Source organism: Lissotriton helveticus, chromosome 7 (genome assembly GCF_964261635.1).
Source record: "Lissotriton helveticus chromosome 7, aLisHel1.1, whole genome shotgun sequence".
NCBI classification, from domain to species: domain Eukaryota; kingdom Metazoa; phylum Chordata; class Amphibia; order Caudata; family Salamandridae; genus Lissotriton; species Lissotriton helveticus.
Window position 1 is genome coordinate 665,974,894 of NC_136068.1, and position 26,213 is coordinate 666,001,106.

Consider the following 26,213-nt stretch of genomic DNA (forward strand, 5'->3'; position numbering starts at 1 on the left):
GAAACATTGCCTCAAACAGATGAACGTCCCCTATGCAATGTTGTTCCCTTTGTGTCTAAGGGTGATCACCCCCACTGCCACGCAATTCTTCACAACCCCACAGGATGCCTGGAACTAGATTGAAGGGGAATCAAATGCAAGACCAAAAGGAGACAAGATACATCCCACATCACGCCGTATGGGACACAAGCCTACAAAGAAAAATGCTTCCACATTAGCTGGAACTCAATGGGAGCAAGGTAAAGTGATCCAGGCTCTCATGGAACTCACGAGCCCACGTCCCTCGCCAAGTGAGCACGAAGGTCAAAACTCGGAGACAACTGGAGACTGAAGCTCTGCAGAAGACACCAACAAGGAACTGCCGAAGTTCACACCAGGAACATCAGACGAGGTAATTTAATGGCAGTGGCAGCTGGCTAGGCTTATGATGGGGGAAGTGGGGACTTGGGGGTCTGCTTTGAGACTGTGATACCAGACCACCCTACCTAGAGCTATGCGGGTGCACCTGAGTTCGGACAACTATTGGTGACCAGTTTGGATGAGGTTTGTTCCTATGCCTGTCCTGGGGAAAGGGGGTTCATATTTCTGTTGGGGATTCGAGTTCATGGCAAGGAAAGTTGTTCAAGGTGGCTTGTACTAGGCATGTCACTATACAGGAGAAACAGAATAGGTAGAGTTATAGCCACCCCTAGTGGGAATAGGGGTCTTGCCCAAGACAACAAATGGCACCCCCAATACATTACAAAATACTTACATGGAATGTGAGAGGGATGCACTCCATGTCCAAACGACATAAGATATATGCCTTCTTAGTCATAAGGGAAGTGCAGATTGCCCTATTACAGGAGACACATATTGGAGCCAAAGAAGGAGCAGCTCTCCAGCGTAGATGGAGGGGACAGGTCTTTTTTACTGATTACTCAGCATTCACCAGAGGGGTACTGGTATGGATTAAACCAGTGGTCCCATTTAAGTGCAAGGGGCAAATAATAGATCCAGAAGGGAAATATGTGGTATTGCATGGGACTCATGACAGTCGAGAGATCATGATAGGGAACATATATGGCCCCAACTCCGACCACGTCTCATTCTTATCCACCCTCTGCATATCACGGACACCACACCTGGGAGGTTCAGTATTGATGGGGGGGTTGGGTTATAATTGTAAAGAAAATTTTGTACTTGACTGTTCACACCCACCATAATGAGATGCCACAATAGGTATATCACCATATGCGGATGACATCCTGCTTTTTCTTAAGAACACATGGGGTAATCCACGGGGATCAAGGGAACTTCTCAATCATTTGTGGAGGGTCTCCGGACTCCGGCTTAACTGGAGAAAGTTGTGCCTGTTCTCGACCACCTTGGGAAGAAACAGAACAAATATAGAAAAATATATAATATGGGAGTCTAGATGCTTATCGTACCCAGGGACAATAATCTATCATGACACCTTAGGGCAATGTAGGGAAGGCCATTAGAGGACTGAAAACTAACATGAATTTCTGCTTCTTTCTGTGAAAATTGCGGTGTTACCACGGCTACTTTTCTATTTTGGTACCCTTCCGATTTGGGTACTGGCAAGTGTCTTCCGAGACCTTAGGTCACTGGTCACAGGATTTGTGTGGGGGTTTAGTAGACACAGAGTAGTGCTATCTACATTGCAAAGACCTGTAGAAGAGGGGGGGCTCGCACTCCCAGACTTCAAAAATTACTATCTCACAGCCCAGATCCAGTGGCTCACGCAGTGGGTTTTCGGGCAGGAAGGAAGGAACAGAGCTAATGGACCACAATGTCCCAAACATCCAACAGTTATCCAGGGCAATTCTGAAACTAACGGTCTCAAGAGCAAACACTAGCCCTGACTTCCAGGTACTGTGTAAATGCTGGGGTCGCTCATCTCAGAAATTGAACAGGAAGAGGCCTTAGGCACCAGACATCCCGCTAGAATGGCTCAGAGAACTCCCACATGGAAGGGACTTGCACGGGCTAGGAGATTGGGTGGAGGCAGAAGTATGCACAATTGGGCCTTATACGACGATGGTACACTGATACCATTTGAAGACTTCCGAGACAGAAATGATCTGCCGAGGGGTAATTTCCTCTTACATAGAGCCCTGACAGCGGCAATCAAGTAGCTCTGGAAGTTGGGGTTGAGGGAACTGGATGCCAATACGTCTGGGACATACAAAGCTGTTACATGCTTGTATCGCTGATTCTGAAGCCAGGGTGTGGCTCCCTTAGATAAAGTGAAAGCAAAATGGGAGGAATATTTGGGGATTCCAATAGAGGAGAAAAAATGGGAAGACCTCATGAGGCACTTCCTCAAGATCTCCAGGAACCCGCGCTTTAAACTCATTAACTTTTATGTTCTACATAGGGCATATCTCACCCGATAGGATAAATAGATGCTTCGAGGCAACAGACGCTGCGTACCCACGCTGTATGGAGATAGGAGCAGAGTTCCTCCCCATGTTTAGGAGTTGCCCATACCTGGGAGGGTTCTGGAAAGCGGTCACGGACACGATGTCTGAAGTTAGGTGAATTGCACACCACAACATTGCCTGTTACATTGGTTCCCACACACCCCCAAGACTAAAGTCACAAGTGGATTCCAGGACCTGGTGCTTCTCCTGGCTAAAAGAGAGATAGCCTGGAACTGTAAGGCACAAAGGAATCCTAGTCTGGAAAGATGATAGAGTGAAATAATACGCTGATCGGATTATGAATGGGCAATAAGAACTAGAATTGCTAAGAGAACGAAGGGATCATTGGAATCAGCCAGAACCTGGTCGGCCCTAGTCGAAGAATTGAAAAATAGAATTGGCTACCAGGCAGAAACCCCGTAAGGCAATAGTTGATTTAAAATACCTCCAGAGAGATTCAAGGGGGGTGCTGCGATGCTGTGGTGAGATGGCATGAGTTTCCTTATAGCTGGACGCAAGTAATATCACAAATCTGCTTAAATGGTTTGAAAAGATAATATGATCAGCAGGGTATAGATATCAGGAGCACAATGAAAAGACCTAAACCTATTCCTGACATGTTAAATCTGGTCCATCATGACACACCTAAAGGAGGTGGGGGAGGGGGATGTGATAGAGGGAATGTTATGGTTCTTAGTAGTTAAAGAGTTACCTGGGAATTGGTTTATGGACCACGTCCAGGCATCCCGAATGTTAAGATTACATCTAGGCCTGTTATATATGGAAATGTAGATTAGTTTATCTAGTATTTCCTGCAATACCTTGAGTTGTTAAGGATAGGCACGACGATTTGTACTGTTAACCGAATAGTTAAGATTGTAGACATTGTAAGTGCTGTATGGTCAGCTGTATAATCAATAAAATTCTGTTGCAAAAAAAAATGTTTCCGTTAGTTAGCATTGGTAAGGGACAGATCAATTTGAAAAATTTCAAAGCAGGAGAAAGATAATGCAGGGACAGGCGAACACCATAGATTACTTTACAAATGATCTCAACACCTCCCTCGATTTTAAACTGCCTGTCCACTTTGATGATGGACTAGTTAAAAGGGCGTTACAGTGTCTAAAAGAGTGTGAGAGGAGTGGTTGAGTCAGGATTCAATGAAGAAGAGAATATCATTAATGCTGACAAGGATAATAACAGCGATGTAGGTAGGAAGATTGCTGCTAGGACTAACGCTACCCAGCGCTAGCTGCTGACTCTTTGGCACTTCTGTTTTAATAATATTATTTTCGTTTTCATTATTTGTTTTGCATCAACATACCTGTTTCAATTGACCTGCTGCTAGCACGCTAAGCCCCACCTCCGGCCTCCTTCCCCGGTCCACCAGGGGCTCACGTCCTGATTGAGTGGAGGGAAATGCTCATTTCCGGGCGGTTGGCGGTCTAGTGCTGCTGTTAGGATTAGTACAAATGCACCCAGAAGGCGGAGCGCGCAGCAGACGCGCTTGAGGTAGGAAGACTGCTGCTAGGACTAACGCTACCCAGCGCTAGCTGCTCACTCTCTGGCACTTCTGTTTTAAAAATATTATTTTCGTTTTCACTATTTGTTTTGCATCAACATACCTTTTTTAATTGACCTGCTACTCGCACGCTAAGCCCCACCTCCGGCCTCCGTCCCCGGTCCACCACGGGCTCACGTCCCGATTGAGTGGAGGGAAGTGCTCATTTCCGGGCGGTTGGCGGTCTAGTGCTGCTGTTAGGATTAGTACAAATGCACCCAGAAGGCGGAGCACGCAGCGGACGGGCGCAGCGGGCGCGCCGGCGGCGCGCCAGAGTCAACCCCGTATGCGCCCGTCCGCGCCAGGATGATTCCATATGCCAGAGATCCTGGTCAATCCACCATTGATTATAAACCTTCTATACAAATTAACTATACTAAACAGGATCTTCTTAGTTTACAGCTGGCAACAGCCCTGGGCTGTGTATCAAAGACATTGCCATGCACGGAAGGTCCAGTCTCATGTCGATTTTGTTGGTTTCAAGCTTCTCTCTCTCATCCAGATTACACTATCCCGCCCCTCGCAGATACCATACAGAGAGGGTGGAAAAATCTGCTGTGTAATGTCCGCTCCTTGCCCAAACATTCCACGGAAGTATGGGATCTTATCTCCTCAGCTCAGCCGGAACTGGGTTTCCTAACTGAAACCTGGCTTGAACCTCATTCGGTTCCTGCCATCGCATTAGGTATTCCGGAAGGATTTAAAATGATCAGATTGGACAGACCTCTTAAAACTGGGGGTGGTATTGCCATCATTTATAAGGATGGCATTAACATCTCAGTTTTAGACCAATGTAGTACTGCAACCATGGAAGTTTTGGTCTTCAGGATAGATGCGCCCACACATGAATGTTGGAAAGGGGCATTGGTATACCGCCCTCCTGGATCGGTGGCCAACTTCTCTCTGCAATTAGTTGAACTGCTGGCCCCGCATATAAACTCAGGTAATAACTTTCTACTATTAGGTGGTTTCAATGTCCATAGTGACCGCACTGAAAATGTGGATGCTCGGACAATCATGACCGACCTGTCCCTATTAGGACTAGTTCAGCATAATGTAGGCCCTACACATGTAGCAGGTCACACATTGGACATGGTATTCTCCAATTCTACCACAATTAAATGTGAACCCCCTAGACAAGTAAACTGGTCAGACCACTCTACCATTGAATTCCACATGCATGACCTGATTGTACACAAAAAATGGATCCCGGCTACATCTTATTCACGAAGACAGTGGCATAAGTTCTCAGCAGATAACTTTCAAAGTGTGTTTATAGAACCACAGTTTGAAGCTGCTGACAATATGGAGATAGCCCTATCTAAATATAATTTGGCTATTGCCAAAGCCATTGACCACATAGCCCCTTTAAAAGTATGCATGAACCACCCTAACCAGCGCCAGACAGCTTGGTTCACAGATCAGCTGCGTCTACAAAAGCAAGCTTGTAGGAAGCTAGAAAGGGTCTGGAGGACCACACATACTGAGGCAGACAGAAACCAAAACCACCTCTCTTTGACCAACTATCATAAAAACATTAAGACTGCACGGAAAATGCACATATCATCAGAATTAACGCGAGCTGGAAATTCATCTAAAATGTTGTATCAAATATTACAAACCTTTATTAAACCTAAGGTTTGTGAAAGTATCGATTCATCCTCTCAAGAAATGTGTGATGATATCTCTTCTTATTTCTCCCATAAAATAGAGGTGATATATGACAAAATCTTGATGACGGGAAATACGGTGAGCAACTCTGAGTCCTCACATGCTCTCAAATCGGTCAACCATGTGCTGCTCACTTTAACTGAGGTTGAAGCATTGATGTGCAAGATCAAATCTGGCTCCCCATCTGACTATATCCCCGCTAAAATCTTCCCATCCCTGATTAAACAACTGAGCCATATAGTTCAGTCTCTTGTCAACCTTTCCCTCACACAAGGTCTGGTGCCACGGGAGTGGAAGATGGCCCAGGTAAGACCCATTCAGAAGAACTCCAATACCCCATGGTGAGAGCTGTCGAACCTCCGCCCCATCTCACTTCTTCCATATCTGACCAAACTTATGGAGAAACACGTTAACACCCATCTGTCTAACTTCATCGAACAAACTGAATGTCTAAATCATTCCCAGCCCGGGTTTAGGCACAAGCACAGCACCGAATCTGCACTTGTTTCAGTGACCGATAGCATCAGAATGTCCCTTGACAAAGGACATTCTATGGTTCTGGTGCTGTTGGATCTATCCGCGGCGTTCAACAATGTGTCCCATGACATCATGCTCAGAAGATTGGACGAGGTGGGCCTAAGGGGACCAGCTTTGTCATGGATGAGGAGTTTTATGTCTGGGCGCGCGACTTTCAATCTCGGCCCGTATCACTCGACCCCCATGGAACTAACTAAGGGGGTGCCACAGGGCTCCTGTTTTAGCCCTACATTATTCAACATCTATGTCGCTCCCTTGGCTAGTCTCCTGAGGACATACGGGTTCATCCCCGTTTCATATGCCGACGACACGCAGCTCCTCTTTCCATTCAGTAAACTTACAACTGCGGTCCAACGGGCCTTTTCTGATGGAATGCAAGCTGTGTCCCAGTGGATGGTAAACAACTATCTACAATGTAATGTGGGAAAGACAGAGGTGATGTTGTTTGGCGAAGCCCCTCTTCTGTGGACCCCTGATTGGTGGCCATCAGATCTGGGTCCTAACCCTGTCCCCAAGCTTGTTGTAAAAAATCTAGGTATCCATCTAGATCAGGCCCTCAGTTTAAAAGAGCAAGTGACTCAAACAGCTGGCTCATGCTTCCATATAATCGGAATGCTCAGAAGAGTTTTTCCGTTACTCTCTGACTCCACCCAGAAAACTTTAGTCCAGGCTATAGTGATCAGTTGCCTGGACTACTATAATGGGCTGCTGATTTCTGCTAATGACTCTTTATTAAGCAGACTTCAAGTAGTCCAAAATACAGCGGCCAGACTGGTCCAGAATGCGCCACCTAGGTCGCCTTCGCGACCTTTGTTGGTGAAGCTCCATTGGCTGCCCATCTGCCAATGGATTAAGTTTAAAACTTGCTGTACTATCCACAAGGCACTCCAAAATATGGGCCACTCCTACTTGGCGGACAAATTCCTACCATATACTCCTTCACGTGCTCTACGCTCCAGCAGTAAAAATCTTCTCGAAATACCAATTATTAAGAGGGCAAGATTGGGAGGGAAGGCCCTCTCTTACCTCGGCCCACGCCTCTGGAATAATCTCCCTGACTCCCTTAGACTCTGTCCAGAACACACAAAATTTAGAAAATTGCTAAAGACCTCTCTGTTTCACACTTATTAAGTATGCTAGTGTCTTCAACCCTCCTCAAAGCCCGCTTAAGCGCAGAGATACTCCTCCGGGAGTCGATTCAAGCGCTATACAAACATATAAATAAACAAAGTAAGCACAGTATAGGGTGGTGTAGGGCTCAGATTCAGGAAAGGGATTGCAGCTGACATGGATCTTGACAATGTTTGAAGGATATTGTCATTCAGCGCAGAGGTAAGGTTTCTACGATTCTGGGATGTCGTAGATTGAAGGAGGATGAGAAGTGGTAGTTGACAGTGTGGGTGATGGAATGGGGAGGGCTGACCAATGTGAGGATTGCACATAGGGAGTAGATTCCAAGGCATATAGGGCCCGATGCAGGTAATCCCAGATTACCGATTCTTAAATACCGAATCATACCGATTCGGTATTTAAGAACTGTCAATCAAGATTTCGGTAAATTTACCGATTTCATTACCGAATCGGTATGATTCGGTAATTACCGAATTCGATAATTACCGAACCTGTAGGCCCATAGGAATGAATGTCAATTACCGAATCAGTAAATACCGATTCGGTAATAGGGGGAAACATTGAAGGGTGCCAGGGTGCCACTTTGACACCCTCTTGCACCCCTCAATTGTGCATGGGTGCACATGTTGCAGACATACATGCCCTTAGGGCATGTATGTCTGCAACATGGCACTGTTTAAAAAGCAAAAAAAATGCTTTTTAAGGGGTTTTCATTATTTACCACCAACTTCTAGTTGGTGGTAAATAACGACTTCTTAAACCCCTGTAGCACTGATTTAAGTGCTACCTACATGTCAAAATGCAGATTCAGTAATTTTACAGAGTCGGTATTTTACCGAATCGGTAAAATGACCAAATCTGTATTTTAACATGCCCCTACATCACAAAATCAAAATACCGGTCGGTAACGGCCGGAATTACCGAATTTCGGCCGTTACCGACCGGTATTTGCCTACCTACATCGGGCCCTTTGTTCTTTATGACTGCGTCAAGTTTATTGTTAATACACTAACTCCTGACCTAACCTAGTGGAGAAAAGCAAATGGAAAGAGAAGAAGTGTGAAGAGAGGTTAACCACCGATATTTTTTATCTAAAAGAGCTGAGAGGGCCAGGCCACAGAGGAAAGGAATTTGTAGAAAAGGAAGAGGTGGAGAAGTCGGAGGTAGAGCCACAGATTGCTTTGTCTAGCAGAGGTCAGGACAAATTGTGTTTTCATTAAAGGGGGTGGTTGGAAGGGAAGGGGTGAAGAAAGAGCAGGTGAAGAGGTCACTGGGGCAGATTGCATACCTACTTCATGTAGATTTTCAACATTCACTGTAGATGGGGTAGCAGAAGGGGGAAGGGAGGTAAGGGGATCTAAGGGCAGTTTAGAAGAACTAGCTTGAGAGGCCCTTTCTGTTACCTCCTGTGAGGCGCTGGTGACACTCTCAGGGATAGTTTGGGAGAGCTAGCTCAAAATACTTTTTTGGCCTTTGGTCGGAAAAGGGATTGAGGAGAGGCAGTAAAACTAGCATGGGAAGCTGGAATCTGAGAGTGAGAAGAGGTAAGCAATGGCAATGTCAGGGAAAGTTTGGAGAGTCAACTTAAACTGATAGAGGGGGGAAATGAAATGAAAATGTGTGAATGGCAAAGCAGAGGATGAATGGAAGGAGGCATGGAAGACATTAGGTGCAAGATTGAATGCTACACATTTTTAAGATATGAGAAAGAGTGACTATGAAGATTAATGTCAAAGCATTCAAACAAGACTTTTTCATTCTTGCAGATGCTGATATGAAGTTTTCTTTTATGCACTCTTAACAAAGTGTTTTTCCTGTGGGATATTATCGTTTTTTCACAGTGTGAAAAATCTGCAGCGAGTTTTGTTCCATATAACATCATGAGAGAAAAAGATACCGTCTGATTTAATGTATGCATTATTTTGTTTGAAGTAACAAAGTCTTGGCATTGGAGGGAAAAGGACTGTTCCTAGGGTTTATCAATGCCTTTTGGAGGCCCATGCAGTATTTTGATTGTACTATCTGTCTGAGAAACAAATTCTTGGCATAGGAGGGAAAAGGACTGTTCCTAGGGTTTTTCAATGCCTTTTGGAGGCCCCAGTCAGGATGCAATAGCAAAGATACTGCATCCAGAATCCTCCGTTTTCACTCAAGCACATCTCAGGGAGATAAAATAGGGGGGAAGCATCAAAGAGTAGAGGTGTACCTATAGGTAGGGGGATGATTGCTCATGGAAAAGAAAGATAATCATAGAAATCTGAAGTTTTCACAATTGCATGAATGGAGAATATTATAAGGAAGGAACAGTTGACTTGGTCCCACTTACCTCTAGATATGATGATAGAGGAAGTCATATGGGCCCTGATGATAAGTAAAGGGGGCAAAGCCCCAGGTCCAGACGGAGTCCCAGTAGATGTTTTTAAGATTGTTGTCGATCTGTGGGGCCCAATTTTAACCAGAGTTTTTAATATGTCTTCAACAACAGTGATTCCGCCTTCATGGGGAATGTATACTATTGTCCCAATTTTCAAAAAGGTTAATAAATCAGAACCAAAGAATTATTGCCCAATTTCACTTTTAGACTCATCTGTAAAAGTAATGAGAAAAATCATACTTAAGAGATTACAGGAAAGGGCTTTTGCATGGTCAACACTTTCGCCTGTACAGTTTGGTTTCAGGAAAGGTGTGAGGACGCTAGAGCAATACATACATCTGGACCTATTAATAGGTAAATATGCATGTGCTAAAGGTGGTAGACTGTACCTCTGCTTTGCAGATTTGAGCAGCGCTTTCGATCTAGTTGAAAACACCATTCTCTGGTCAACTCTTCTCACTATGGGAGCGCCCAGGCCTATCATTTGCTTTCTGTTAAGTTTATATGAGAAATTAGCATGTAAAGTATACTATGGTCCACGAGGTGGATGTATTAACTACATTGCAGTTATATGTGTTATTCGGCAAGGTGGTGTACTTGCCCCTTTATTATTCTCCCAGTTCATTAACGGGGTGGATAAGACCTTACAAGCAGTGCAAGCAGACGCCCCTTTAGTTTCTGGGCGTTCTCCACCAGTGCTTTTCTATGCAGATGATGCTGTCTTATTGGCTAGGACCCTGGTGGGGTACAGCGTTTAATTGGGGATTTTATTGCTGCCAGAAAATTTATTGTTAAAAAAAACAAAACCTATACAATGATTTGTGGGGCAAGGAACAAGAAATGTAGAAACATTTTTATGGACAATACCCCAGTGGTTACTGTTGATACCTTTTGCTATCTAGGTATCATATTTTCAGGCAATGGCTCATGGTCTCAAGAATTTTTAAATGTTAGGTGCAAGTCGGGTTCCCGGCGGATTAAGGAGATTATAGCAATCTATAGGGCCAGGGTTTTTTCTATCACCACATATGGGGCCGGTGAGTGGGGCTACTACAGATTGAGGAAAATAAGTTCATCAAATGCTTACATTGTTTGCCTACTTCAGCCTCTTCCAAGATTATTCATAGGGAGGCAGGGCTACAACATCTTACAGATATAGTCTCACTCAGTCCCCTGTTGCTTTGGTGTTCCATTTGGTCCAAAGACGAGATCAGTTTTACCAAGTCAATTATTTTAGATTGCTTGTCTATGGATAATGCACTGACTATTCCCTGGCTAAGCTATATTAACATTTTTTATAATAAATTATTTAAGATTCCTGTCCCTGACTATAATATCACTTCCCAAACTGTCTATCCGAGAAACCTTTCTGATTTATAAAAGGGAGGCCCCGATGGACTGTGAGAGAAGGAAATCAACTGTCATGTTTTATCTAACACTTACGTTAAAGGATGTCTGCCAAGATTACTTAACTTATACCTCTTACTTAATGCATCGTTTTGTATTAGTCAGGTTTAGATTGGAATTTGCTCATCATTTAGTTGCCCTCCCCATCATGAAAACGTATCCCTCAGATATGACCACTTGTCCATGTGACGGCTAGAGCAAGCAAAGCACTATGCACTTTATATTATTTTGTGACTTTTATTCAAGTTTTAGACGCTATTACTTAAAACCACTTTTGCTTGCACAAGGTATCAGATAGCATATTGCTGCTCTAAAATATATGTTTGAACGAAATGATATTAAGGTCTGTCTTAATGTTGCACTTTTTATTACAAATGTGATTAATATACATAGAAATGTTGTCGCACCGACACAGTGATGAATTTGTGGAATTTAGATGAAAATCTAATCTTTTTAAATATTTTGTATCCGCCCTTCGCATGATTAATTGTGATATCATGATGTTTATCGGGTGTTGTTTTATCTTACCTTTTTTAATTTTCTACAAAAATTATGCGCAATATGATTTGCTTTGTATCTTCTCCTGAATACTTTTATGGTTTTTTTATACATACCGAATGAAGTTTCGTGAACTGAACTGAATAGTTCTTTGGTACTGCATAGGCAGGAAAACATTGTGAGGGCTGGTGTTGGCGGTGCGGGGTGTCCCAGGGCATCCAGGTATTACTGGTGCTCAATCGCACCAACTGAGGTTCTTACTAACTGGTGTCTGTCGATTCCAGTATTATTGTTACTCTAATTTCAACATCAAACAAACTGATTCAGCACTTGATGCTCCAGGTACTAAGGGCCAGATTTACAAGCTCCCTGCACCACCAGTACGTCACTTTTCATGACGTACTGGTGGTGCATGGCTGCAGTGTGTGCACCAGCCAAGAGGAAAGCACAGAGATGCAACATATTCTTGTAAATATGTTGCATCCCGGTGCTTTGGAAGTGCCCCAGCGTGGCGCATCAGAAGGGCTTGCGGTGCCACGCTACAGCACTTCCTCATAGATCTGCCCCTAAGTTCACTGCTGCGTCAGGGAGGTGATGGGAAATGAAAACTCTGAACTCAGTAGCACAACCAATAGCACTCAATATAGTCCCGACAGTGCACTTACTTTGGAAATGAAAAAGTATTACAATGAATATTTGCCACATTTACTATATTAAATCACACATATGCACAGAATATAAAAACTGCAAAACAGTACACGAGAATATGAACATGCTCTTGTCTGAATTAAGAATTTAAACCTCTCCTCAGTCTTATCTACTTCAAAGGTGTATCACAAATGAAATCTAATCACTTAAAAGTTAGTCTGGTGACTTTATCTGTGATGTTCCAATTGCCAAATTGTGCACCTGCTGGACCTAAACAGGAAAACCAAAGCATTCCCTGAAACAGGCAGCAATATCAACATTTGTCTTTTCAGAGATTATGATGCTAAGCCAACAGGCCTGGAGATACTCCATATGATAAATAAGGAAGGGCAACTGTTTCTGAACTTAACATTTCAATCATTTAGAAAAGCGTGCAGGCTCTGTCTTTCACATCAGGTCTTTCAGTAAAGAGCCCAAATAGATTTTATGGGAAGCCAAAAAAATCAGTCAAAAAGTATTTTCCTGCAGAAACAACAAAACGTTGGCCACACTTAAGATACCTTGTTACTCCAAAGATGTTCAATGGCACCCATGAGCCTCTCATATGAGGTTTATTCCCCTAGGGCCCCTACAAAGTTTAAGCCTAAGAAGCCTGTTTTACACAGGTGTCCTATTCCTACTGCACGCCCACTACAGGGCACGCGTCATTTCCCTACTGGGTGATTTATGCCACGGAAGGCTCAAAAAAACTGTTGGGAAACCCACTTGTCCGGGTGCCATGGCTCCTCAGGAACAGCCGCACTATTTTTTTTGCCTTTTTCTTCCTTTCTGCAAGGAAACAGTGGGAAAATGGAAATCGCTCACATGAGCATAATGTTCAAAAACCCCTCACCACAACCGCTACACAGATTTAATGGATTTCCTAGAATTTGAAGTAGTTTACACCGAATGTATGACGTTACAACGCATACATTTACAATGCATGCCTTTACAATCCTGTTTTTACATCGCAACATCCTTTACAACACATTCTTTTATATCGCATTTTTAGAAACCACCTTTACAACGCATTCCATTACATCGCATCATACCATTACAACATATACCATTGCAACACATACCATTACATCGCATTTAAGGTAAGTGTTGGATAGTATAGGGGTAATAATTACTATTCTAACTCCAGTCAGTGCAACAGTAGGGTAAGTGTTGGATACTGTAGGGGTACAAAATTACTATTCTAACTCCAGTGAGTGCAACAGTAGGGTAAGTGTCAGATAGTGTAAGGGTACTAAGTGTTGTGATGGTATGCGCTGTAATGACTTGAGATGTAATGCCTGCATTGTAGTGACATGCATTGTAATGACATGCGTTGTAGTGACATGCGATGTAGTGACATGCGATGTAATGGCAGCGTTGTAATGACATACGATGTAAAGGATGTTGCGGTGTAATGACTGCGTTGGAAAGGTAGTGCAATGTAATGACTGCGTTGTAAAGGTTGTTTCCCGTTTACACTACAGAGCAGTTAATCTTAAAGGACCAAACCAAATGGTCACAGATTTCTGTCTTTCCTGCATGGCACTTATCTCCTACAAGGTACACTGCCATTACCTCTTTTGCTCAGTGAGTTGGCCAGCTTCCTCAAGCCTGAAATAGCACATCCAGCCAGGCTATCCTTTGTCACCAGGAAGCTTGACAGTAAATACCAGAAGGGAGACTCTCCTCAGCAGGGCCGGCTCTAGGCTCATGGTGGCCCTGGGCAAGGAGCGTAGGTAGGGGGCCCGGAAGAGGGGGTCCGGGCGGGAAGCCGGCCCTGCCTCCAGTGATTTCCTTTCCCCAGCAGGTAACACCTTTTACTCTACTGGAATAGCTCACTGTAATGCAGAGGTCCAAATCATAGGTCAAAAAGCTAAAATAAAAGTGTGACTTTTCATGGGTTAGAACATATTTTCTTAGCAGACATGAATCAAGGTGCATTAATTATTTTGTGCCACTCAGTCACATTGTATGCATCTGCTAGAAATTGAAGACAGAAAGACGATGCCAGCTACTTCCGATTTTCCGAAGCTGAAACAAAAGATGTTGGTACAAGGCCATTGAATGCTGCTTACAGGAAGAAGTTAATCGACTTGCAGCCTGATTTTTTTTATTAAATGCCCCCTGAAAGAACTGAATCAAGAGAACAGCACTTTATTGCATGATGGGGAAAAGTTGGTGGGCATACTATCAATGGGCGAAGCACCACAAGATTGATACAGGCGAAGTTCAGAGATAGAGTTCATATTTAGCTGACATTATACCCGAACCAGTTTCGGCATGCCCTGTCAGCTACAATGGCAGACTGACATGACTAAATATCTAGGGGCCTCATTTATGAAAAGTGACGCGTCGCTGAGTGAAAACAGCGATGCGTCACTTTTCATTGCACCCTCCTTGCGACATGCTGGATGCGTCATATTTATAATATGACGCATCATGTCGCAAGGAGTTACAGATACGTCAGTATTTCTGACGTATCTGTATGGTGCAAAAGTGACACATTGCTGGAGTGTGTCACAAAAGTGACGCAACTCCAGCAATGTGTCCTTTCACATGGGGCAAGCCCCATGTGAAAGGGCCTGCGTCAGTCTTACGCCTGCTGTGAGGCAGGCGTAAGAAATTGACGCATTTGTGTCCTAGAAGTGGCGCAGTGAAATCTCATAGATTTCACTGCGTCATTTCTACGACCCTTTCTTGCGTCAATGCGCCCCCCTTGCATACATTATACCTGGTGCAGGTATAATGTGGCGCAGGGGTTTAGAAAGTGACGCATCTACTTAGAAGCGTCACTTTGTAAATATGGCGCAACAAGGCGCATTTTTTACACCACTGGTGCGTCACAAAAAGTGACGCACCAGCGGCGTAAAAGTGACGCACAGCCTCATAAATGAGGCCCCAGGTATCTTCTGTGGTGCTGACATCCCCACTATAATCAGGACGAAGGATGGGAGGTACATACAGGCCTTACACCCTCACATCGACAAGAGGATAACCCTCCCCTTGTTAATGGAGGGTGAGTAGCTCTAATAAACATAAGTGTACTGCCTAAGTTACTATATCTATTTCAAAACATTCCGGTGCCTCTAAACAAAGCCTTCTTTACTCAACTCCATTCCCTCATGATCAAGTTGGTTTGGGCGGGTAGGCAGACCAGGATCGGTTGGCGCATACTACCGCTGCCATAACGACATGGTGGGTTTGCAGCACCCCACTTTGAAGATTATTATCTGGTGGCACAAATACAGTTCATCCACCATTGGTTTCATAATTGCAGGCATTCCCCCATGTTGTTCTCGAGAAGGTCTGGTGGCTCCTATACCCCTTCCAAAAGTCCCCTACACCCAACTCCACAGGCCAGCTCAGGAAAGTCACACTTTGCGGTGCACAGCTCGGGCATAGAATCGATTAACAGATTTGTGTTGCATACCTTTACCTTACTCCAAACACCTACCCATTAGACAGTACCACGGGTTACAACTGGACGAGCTTCCTGGGTTTATACAGTCCATGGGAAAAAGACACATAGTAACACTGGTGGATTTACTTCTTGCACATATGTCCCAGCTACTGTGCTAGATGTCCTTATTACAGTGATTTGTTCCCAGAAGAGCCCCCGGAGTGGCTGATGTTGAATATCCTGCTAACCAACCCTCTATCATGCAGACTCATATCAGAATTGTATGCAGAGGTAAAATGGACTGTCTGATTACAGGATTCCCGGTACTCGCCAGGCGTGTGTGGGCAATTTAGGACAGGATATAACTGATGAGCAGTGGCGGTTCTTCCGCCGTCAAACTAAAGAGGTCTCCTCCAATGGCAGGTACAGATTAATTGATTATAAGTTTCTACAGAGAATGTATCTCTCCCCAATGGATCTTGCACCACATTATCCCGAAGTTGAACCTACTTGCAGGCGGTGTGGTATTGAGGGAACAGATTCTTTCCTTTAGTATGGTTGGGTCCAGCAGTGGACACTTTATGTTCTCACCTTACAACTGTCGTCAAATGAAAAGATCCCTTTGGGCTCCTTATAAAGCATACAACAATATCTAGCTCACATCCAATCATAAGCCACTCGCCAGCACCAAGAAGAAACCGAGAGCATAATATAAAAATATCATGTATTCTTTATTCAGCAGAAATCATAAAATATTATAAAAAAGACAAATATCTCATCAATACAGATATATTAAAAACATTTCATGCACAAAGCAAGGGGAGAACTTTATAGTATTATAAAAAAAAAACACAAACAACAACGTGCTACATGTCAAAGGCACTTCAAGTACATAGAGTTAAATGCTAATGTTCCCAGTTTGATGTATAAATGACCTTTCGTTGCTTCTATTCAAGCCAGATGTTAATTAAAGTGCTTTCTTAGCCAAAGCAGCTCTATTCAGGCCAGGTGTTGTTTGGGTACTCTATTAATCAAAGAAGCCTTACAACTGCCTTACTCGAGATGACATGACAGGCCTGCTTCCTCACTCCCACTGTGGTGTTGCTGGGGTATGTCAAAGAGTTTATTAAATCATTTTGTAAGTTCACTGACACTGGGTTATATTTGAGTAGAGTGTACATGAGATGGGGGTAGCAGACTTGCCCTGAAATCTAGGGAGTGGCCGAAGGACATGGCCCTATGTGGGGAATGGTCGGGGAAGTATGCAAAACTGGTGCTACCGACAGTCCATCGACGAGATTTCTGGGATCCCTTCAGAACTTACTTGCTAAATTTGAGGCCAGACTCTTAGGTGTGTCCACGTCTAGCGATGTTATGTGTTGTATCTTAATGGATTTAATGTATGGGTGTATTGTCATATCCTAAACAAGGCATATAAAGCTTCTGCAAGCCGCTGTGATCTCATTTTGTTTTCAACCAGTGTCAAATCATCATACCTCGGAAATGTATTTTAATAATTTGAATACTGTGAATTGTGATTTTCCGTTCGTCTTTCACATCCGTTATGTCATGCTCAAGTATGTTGCCACACTATTTGTACATTTTATGTTTTCCAAAACGTACCAATAAAAACAAATAAAAAAATATTACCTGAACCAGTTACTAACGAAACGAAAATTGACGGCACCATTTTTATAGAACAGTACACAGTATAGTTTTGTTTAAACATATCTCCGCAAGTTTATCTTATAATTGCGATTGAAATGTGTAACAATTTTAATTAATCACACAATAATCATATCCATCTATCTATGAAGGTTAGCAGGACAAAATGAATCATGGGCACTAATTATTCTGCAGGTTTGTGTGGTATATTGAAATTGGTCAATCTGCAAAGTTTTTTGGAAGACAGCATAACTTTCACTACTCACAATATGGAATAGTGGAGTAATTCGACTAGGGTGTAAATGAGTTGCTGAAGAAACAAGCATTTGCAATGCAATCGGGATTGTCTTTTGGACCTTATATGTATTTAGTTATGCATCACGTTAGCCTGGGTGCTCAAACATCTACTGTTCTTTAACATGGAGGGGAAGTAAGCACCAAACTGCGTGACATGCCAGGTATGGGAACACATGGAGAGAAATATTGCCTTTCAGCAGGAAATGGTATAGTCCAAAGCTCTATTTTTATTGGTCATATCACTGAAAATACAAGATTGAAAAAAATATTATTATCTGTGGGTGCTCATGGAAGACAATTTCTATGGACTGGAATCTAGAGAATGCTAAAGGGATTCTGGTATTTTACTGGCCTCTGCTGGTCATTTTCTATCAAGCCAGTTGAACAAGCAGAAAGCAATTCTGGTATTTTACTGACCTCTATTGGTCGCTTTCCATCAATATATTTAAATAGGCAGTTGAACAAGCAGAAAGCAATCCTGGTATTTTACTGACCACTACTGGTCGTTTTCTATCAAGACAGTTAGAGGCGGTTGAACAGAAAAAAAAGTCCATAAGCTGAAGCAGACAAGTCCTAGGGCTGATCTCCAGATCCCACAAAGTACATACACATATAGGTATATACTAAAATATATACAAGATGTCTCGAATGCTCGACCTAAAAACACGATGGATGGCCCCTAGTCCTGCGGTGGCCATAATCCCCTAAAAAAGACAGACTGTTGTCTTTTCCTGGGATGCCAAAGGAGAAAGTCATAAGTGAGAGGTGAATGCAACACTTAGGGTGCAGGCACCACAAAAGAGGACCAGCAATCTTGCTTACAGAATGGCAGACAGGTAAGTTTATGCATTGCAACTTCTGAACAATGGTGGACCCAAATGCTCATGCCCGCACACTTCCAGGGCTGGGAATCTCACTCCAGTCTGAAAGGGACTTTAAGGCAGGGATAGATTGGTGCGCAGGAGGTATCATGGGAGCTTGATGCTACACCATGCTCATTGAGCTAATGAGGCTAGAGGAGGAAACGGGGACTGCCTTTTAAGAGCACCTCATGTGTGAATTGACTATGGACAGGCAGGCCGAGATTTAGCAATCCGAAATACAGAGTGGTGGGACTGCAGATGTAGATAGATGCAGGGTCCTCTATGTAAAATGGCACTGGGCTGTCACATGGGGAAGTGGGAGGTTTTTAAATGCCAACAGAAATTCTTGTGTCTTAATTTAATTGTGTTATTGCATGCAATGTGTATTAATACAATGACTAATCATGTGCATATATCCTCTCCTGTTTCCCACATATCTTTAGAATTCTCTTGCTGACTTTTTGGTAAGACAATGCATTGCCTTCTAACAGACTTTCTCAAATTTTGTTTTACTTTGAGTAGCTTTCTTTAAGAACTTTTCTTTTCACATTGTTAATAATTCAATGAACATGCAACAGACTACAATATTGATGCTGCTGGAAAGAAAATGTTTGATACTTGCCGAAGCAATGTACAGAGCCATTTAAAGATGAAAGCAAATTCAGATGTAGATTGGCAAATCATAGAGAACGGGAGCATTGGAACTACTTTAAAGCCTGGCAAGTAATTTGAATTTGTATGAACCTGTCACAGAGATCATGCACTACATCGGGATTCTCTGTGCACTGTCTCATACTGTGGGGTGGAAGTGCCAGTGGGGTTGGACTCTTCAATGTGTGAGCAGTCACTTCACCGGACAGTACCTTTGCACAATTCATTGGGTGAACAGCTCACATCATGCCAGACATCAGTGCTCTGCATGTTGGGCATTCCACACCAAGTCTGTGTGTTCACAATTACTCACACTTATGCCCTGTCTATATTCCTTGGGAAAGAAAGACACACAGTTGATGGACGGAATGCAGAACAAAACAAAACATTCATCCCCAGTCAAGAGACATAGGTTAAATTTATCATTCTTTTGCTCACATTGCCACCCCAATTTAGACCTGACCATATGCAAATCAGTCTTGACTTTGTGCCTCATTGGAACAGCCCTAACTGCCAAGCCAGGCCTTCCCTGGACCGGAAGCAAGCATCCTAGGGCTGGTTTCGGGATTTCACCCCTCATCAGCCAGGATAGTTTATATCCAGTGGCACAGTGAGCCCGGGACCCATGTCTGGATATACCTAACGCACTTAGGGTGAGAAAGCAAAAGACACATAGTTGATAGACAGAATGCAGAACAAATCAAAAAATTTAACACCCAGTCAGGAGATCTGGGTTAAATCCATTATTCTTTTGCTCACCATGCCACCCCTGTTTAGACCTGAACATATGAAAATAAGGCTTGACCCTGTGCCTCATGGCAACCGTCCAGCCAGAACTGCCAAGCCAGGTCTACCCTGGACTGGAAAGAAGCATTCTAGGAGAGGTTTCGGGTTTCACCCCTCATCAGCCAGGATAGCTTGAATCCAGTGGCACAGTGAGCCCGGGACCCACGTCTGGGGATACCCGGCACACTTAGTGCGAGAAAGCAAAAGAAACACAGTTGATGGACGGAATGTAGAACACATCAAAACATTCACCCCCACTCAAGATATCTGGGTTAAATCTATTATTCTTTTGCTTACCATGCCACCCCAGTTTAGACCTAACCATATGCAAATCAATCTTGACCCTATGCCTCATGGGAACAGTCCAGCACCAACTGCCAAGCCAGGTTCCCTGGAACAGAAACAAGCATCCTAAGACCGGTGACATTGTTCTGCATTCTGTCCATCAATTGTTCTTTTTGCATTTGTAACCCAGAGTTGGACGGGTATGCCCAGACGTGGGCCCTTGTGCTCTCCATGCCACTAGAGTCAAGCTATCCTGGCTGATGAGGGGTGAAACCCTGAAACTGGTCCTATGATGCTTGTTTCTCGTTCAGGGAGAACCTGGCATGGCAGTTTGGGCTGGAATGTTCCCATTGGGCGTAGGGTTAAGACTGATTTGTATATGGCTGTGTTCAAACTGGAATGGCATCGTTAGCAAAAAACAATGGATGTAGGCACAGATCTCTACACTGGGGTTAATGTATGACATTATTCTGCATTCTGCCCATCAACTTTTTCTTTTTGAATCTATATTCCTGTCACCTTTCCTTTTTCAAAGGAGTAGCCAACAATTTACACTTTGAGTAGATATTCAAAAAACAATTGTTTTTGAGAGGAGTCTACTTTGAGATTGACAGCATTTAGCTTTTTCTTGGACAAAGACCGATTGCTTGGCATCTGGTATTAGCCTACTTCTCGAGACAGTTCTATCTGTTCTGATAACCACATAATACTTCTTCAGTTAACAGCACCTTAAAATGATGCCATGATGCATTAGGGTGAAGTGAGTGCTGGGATTGTAGGCCGTGAGCTCCCACCCTCTTACTGTCTAACAAGGTATCAGCTGGTGTCAGATCACTGTCAAATAGGTCCCCTCACCAGAAAGAGGTCAGTGCTCTTCAAATCAGTGCTCAACTTACCTCCTCGCCTTGTGCAACTACTGTTCTTTAATTCCAGTGTTACTCTGTCCAAACATAAAGCAGTGCTCTGGGAGAAGCACACTAGCCCGTACTCAGTCAATATTCTGTGCATTGGAAATGAGCTCCCCATAGTCTTAACTTTACTGCAGATATATCCATAAAAGTCATAAACATAGTCATAGCAGCCACCACAAAATGTATTTATGAAAAATCTGTAATGAGTCCAATGAAAGTTTCAATGTACCAGCCGTGCAATACAACTTAACTACCAACCTGTTATAGCATAAAAGGCCCCTTTAAGACAGGCTAGTAGATGTCATCATGTAATTATTTACAGAATGCAGAACAGATAAAGGTGCTCGCTAATACATAATAAAAACCTGACATCCCGCTCCCTCAAAGTCCTCAACTTATGCACCAGAGCCCCAAACAACTCCCTGTACCCCACAAGGTGAGTCTTTCAACTTCATGTGCAGCCCTTTCTATACATTCCCTAACCCCTCTGTCTTTCACACTACCCAAACAATCATCTCCAAACAAATTCCCCTTTGTCTTGCTCCACATTTTCAAAGACCCTCTTCCCTTTCTCATGGTTGCCCCATCCCCTTCAGGGGCAGATGTGCCCCCACCTGACACTCCATTATCCCAATAAAATTCCGCCACCTAGGAAAACCCTTGTAAGGCGCTTTCCTGTCCCACCCAACAGAACTCAAGATAGCAAAAACACAGAACTTCAGCCGCACCACGGTTTCTCTTGCCAAATGTTCGTTAACAGTTCCCACAGCTCCAACATGTAAAATAAATTTCCAGACCTTTGCAGAAGAACCCCATCAGACTGAAAAATATACTTCCCCTCTTCCTTGATGTGATTGTGAGACACAACTGTAACCCCAATGGACGTTCTATAAACTCTCATTGCCCATATAAGTTTACACTTAGCTTTATGTACCGGCGAATACTACAAATCTCCCCTCCGGTGTCTACTCGGAACAAACTCAGTCCACACAACACTAGTTCCTGATCATATATTTTTAGTCAGTTGTAAATCATCCTTCAACAAACCGCACAATTGCCCTAGGTTGGTTTCACCCAAATGAATAAAAAGCATGTCCGGACAACCTCTGTTTGTAAATAGTTTAGCTAACAATAACAATAACCCCTTACCACCTGATACCACTCTTGCCCCACCAAAACTTTAGGTGGTAACTGCTAGGAAGTCCAAGGCTTCTGCCATAACACTGCTGAAAAGCAAATTGCATTGGTCATTTTATGAACGAATGTCCCATGAGCCACGTCACCATTTCTGCAATGGTATAGCCACAAACATATCCTAGAAACAAGAAATTAACACATGCCATCAGGATATCAACAACAAAAAACAGCCACACTATTTCCTGACACACATTTCGCAGCACTTTGAACTCAATCTTTCAATTTTCTTTATTTCACGCCATGCCAGACCCAACCTAGCTGCTTCTTCTGATGCCTCAATCCTAAAATAATGAGTTCCATACCTATGCTTGTTGAAGCCCAGCAGCCCTTAGAGCTATTCTCATCACAGCCAATAAATTAGATGTCGTAACTCTAGATCCATCTGAATGTCTAAATATCATGTCTTCGCTCTGCCTAGGCAGCTCCTGAAAGCTCAACCATTCTTCAATAGAACAGATCCCACACTCCTCACTCATTCTCAACCAAATCGATTTACCTCTCCCTACCTGATCCATTTTCGATCGTCTCCTCCAAATCCTTACGTCTGTCCCTCCATAAAAACATCACCATAATTCAAACCTACTAGTCAGATACTCGTAAAGCCTCAATTAACATCCATATCATGACCAAACAAAAGAGATACATATCAAAAACATTGTAACAGCACAGAGGTAAAGTTTTGAGTAAACTTCAAGGCAAATAAATTGTAATAGGTTCATACAGTGTCTTCTGGTTGGATCGCTTTCTACCGCAACCATTTAAAATTCCCCACATCAACTAACCTACTGCAGGATTATATCCCCATCACAGCCTTCCATAGAAAGATATCCTTTGGAGTCACTCTGGGATGAAGTGAGGCAGGTCCATGTCTTCTCACCCAGGTAGAAGAACAGCAGGCAGCACGGCAGCTCAGCAAGGCAAGAGCACGGCAAGGCAAGAGTCCAGCAAAGCAGCAGTTCAGCAGAGTGGCATTCCTCTCAGCAGCACAGCAGTTCTTCTTCCTGGCAGCGTGGTGACAGGCCCAGAAGTGTACTGAAGTCATGGTGTCAGTGGTCCAGTACTTATTTCCAGTTAACACTTTGAAGTGGGGGTGGCTTCAGAGAAAGCTTTAAAGAGGACAAGGTCCTCCCTTTCTGACCTGGCTCCAGACTCATACAGTGAGGTTTACAGCCATTTGTGTGGGGGCAGGACACAGCCCTTTCAGTTGTAAATACTAGCCTCACTATCACATCCTGCCCAGGATGACCCATCATTCACACCTAAACTCCCTTTGTGTTTGGCTGTCTTGAGGGAATGCACAAAACCCAGCTGTGTACTCATCTCAGACGTGTATTCAGAGACAGGCAGCAGGCACAGAATAGCTAAAGTAAGTAATTGCTAATCTTATAAAAGTGGCATTTACTACACTGTAACATATCCAACTTCACCATAAGTGGTGATTTTAAATTAAGACAAGTCTATCTCTTCATAATTGGAAATAACACTTAAAAGATGTACTAAGGTAATTTCAATGTTATCCTAAGAGAGGGATATGACTTGCAGTAGTGACCAAAATAGGTGTTTTTTCACTCCCAAGACAAGTAAAATTTAAAAGTACATGTCCAGTCTTTTGAATACATTGCATCCTGCCCTAAAGGTCTTACAAGGCCTATCTTAGTGGTGACTTATATGTACAAAATGGGAAAGTTTAGGCCTGGTAAGAGGTTTACCTTGCCAGGTCGAGGTGGCAGTATAAAACTGCACATGCAGGCTCTACAATGGCAGGCCTGAGTCCTGGATATAGGGCTACTTAAGTGGGTGGCACAATGAGTGCTGCAGGCCAACTAGTACAATGTAATTTACTTACCCTGTAGTTCACTTTACTAGGGACTTTAAAGTAAATCAAATATGCCATTTGGGGTTAGGCCAAAAGTACCATGTTTAGGGGAGAGATCACAAGCATTTTAGCACTGGTTAGCAGTGGTAAAGTATAGAGTCCTAAATCCAGCAAAAATGAGGTCAGAAAAATAGAGGCCAGCCAGAATTAATGAAAGAAAGGTCTTCAGGTTTTCAATGCAGCACCAGGGAGCTACGGAACTATGCTGCCCCACTATGCGATTTATCACCATCAAGGATCTTACTTCAGTCATTGCCTTTTGAGTCCAACCCACGATGGACCATTCCCTGAAGACCTTTCTTTCATTAATTCTGGCTGTTCCTTGTATTGCCTTGTCCTCAGGAAGACCCGCCGTGCATGTCAGTCAATCACGCACTTCTTTGGGTCGAAACATCTATGTGCTTGCGGAAATCCTGACCCTATTCTCTCCACCCCATGTGAAATGGATATTTAAACTCCCAAGCGGCGCAGAGCTTAATGCACCAAGGGATGGATGTCCTTTGAATGATCACTTTCAACAGTTCGTACAGCACTCTCTATATCTTGTTTACATTTAGGTCTTTTTCGCACCTTTTTTCACGACATCACTTGTGGCGTTTGAAGAAATTGTATGTTCATACATTCTGACAGCCTTCTAATGTCATTTCAACGCCATAAAATGTAAAAGAATATATGGATTTATCCTTAAATACAGACTTTCATTGACCCAATGTTGTTGTGTTTTTGTTTTTTGTTTTTTGATTCATGGTTTTTGTCCTTTCTTCTTTTTTCCTTTCATTGATTATTACTGAGAGGCTTGAGTACTGTTGTTTGCTTTTTCGTTATTATTTAGTAAACTAAGAATCATTCCTGTACCCGACAGAACCAATATTCTCCACATTTTAATTTCAATTTATCTCAATGAGCTTTCTGTGTGTGAAGTGTTTGTTAGGAATACTGTCAATATTTGACAAGCTATAATATTAATGCTCCTTGAGGAAAACCTAGAGACCTGTATGTGCGGACAGTCATTTTGAGATGAAAGCATGCTTGGTGCACAGAAAATTGGTGACCTTGATGAATGGGCTTCACCCTAGCTGTTCAATTATGGTCCCTGGTTCACCTCTCTCCCCTGATACACTAAGTACAGCAGAGTTTCACTGTGACTATCCGATAGAGCCATATGGGTTTTGGGGGTCGGTAAGATCCGGAAGACCAAGATACTGTATCATCACTGTGATGCTCTCCATGAATAAACAAAACGCAGTCACTGCCAATACATCGACTAAACACCACAAGTGTGCCCGAGTGGAAGTGCCCCTCAATGACACATGCACCTTCTCTCCTTCTCCATTATTCGCTCCATCCTTCTCTTTTTTCACCATTTATGCTTTCACACTCTCACTCCCCATCTTTTCTTTTTGTCCCCTTCTGATTCCTTCGTTCTCACATATATGTTCCTTTCTCTCGCTCTCTTTATTCTCTCCCTCATGCTCTCATTATCTGCTCTCCTCCAATTGTTATCATAATTGTAACTCTTTCCTTTGTCTTCCATTCAACCCCCACCTCTCTATTTTATCATTCCTTTTTCTTCATTCCCCACAGCTGCCCTCATTGTCACTCCTGCACCCATTTTCTTCATGTCTCCTGCCCTTTCGATCTCTTCCTCTCTCTCTAGTTCTCTTGGTCTTGGTACTTTGCATCTTTCATTTCTGCCTCTCTCCTCTTTTCCTTTAGTCTTCCTTTCTCTCTCTCTGTCTCCTTTCAACCATATATATATGTGTGTGTGTGTATATATATATATATATATATATATATATATATATATATATATATATATATATATATATATATATATATATATATATATATATATATATTTGATTCATTCACTTTTCCACCACCATCTTGCTTACTCCTGTTTCTGTCTATAGCGCACTCTGTCATTTACCCAAACAATCTGATTTTTCAACCCCCTCCATCTCTCATCTGTCTCTGCCACTATCTT

At 43.1% G+C, this 26,213-nt stretch overlaps 1 protein-coding gene across 1 annotated transcript in view; it reads left to right on the top strand.

Moving 5' to 3' along the window:
- LOC144769218 (uncharacterized) overlaps positions 1 to 19,008 on the top strand; it is a 228,048-nt gene extending 209,040 nt beyond the window's left edge. The window contains exon 11 of the mRNA XM_078653258.1: positions 18,964 to 19,008. Within this exon, the coding sequence (XP_078509384.1) occupies positions 18,964 to 19,008 (45 nt within the window). The remainder of the gene's footprint in view (positions 1 to 18,963) is intronic.
- Positions 19,009 to 26,213: the final 7,205 nt, after the last annotated feature.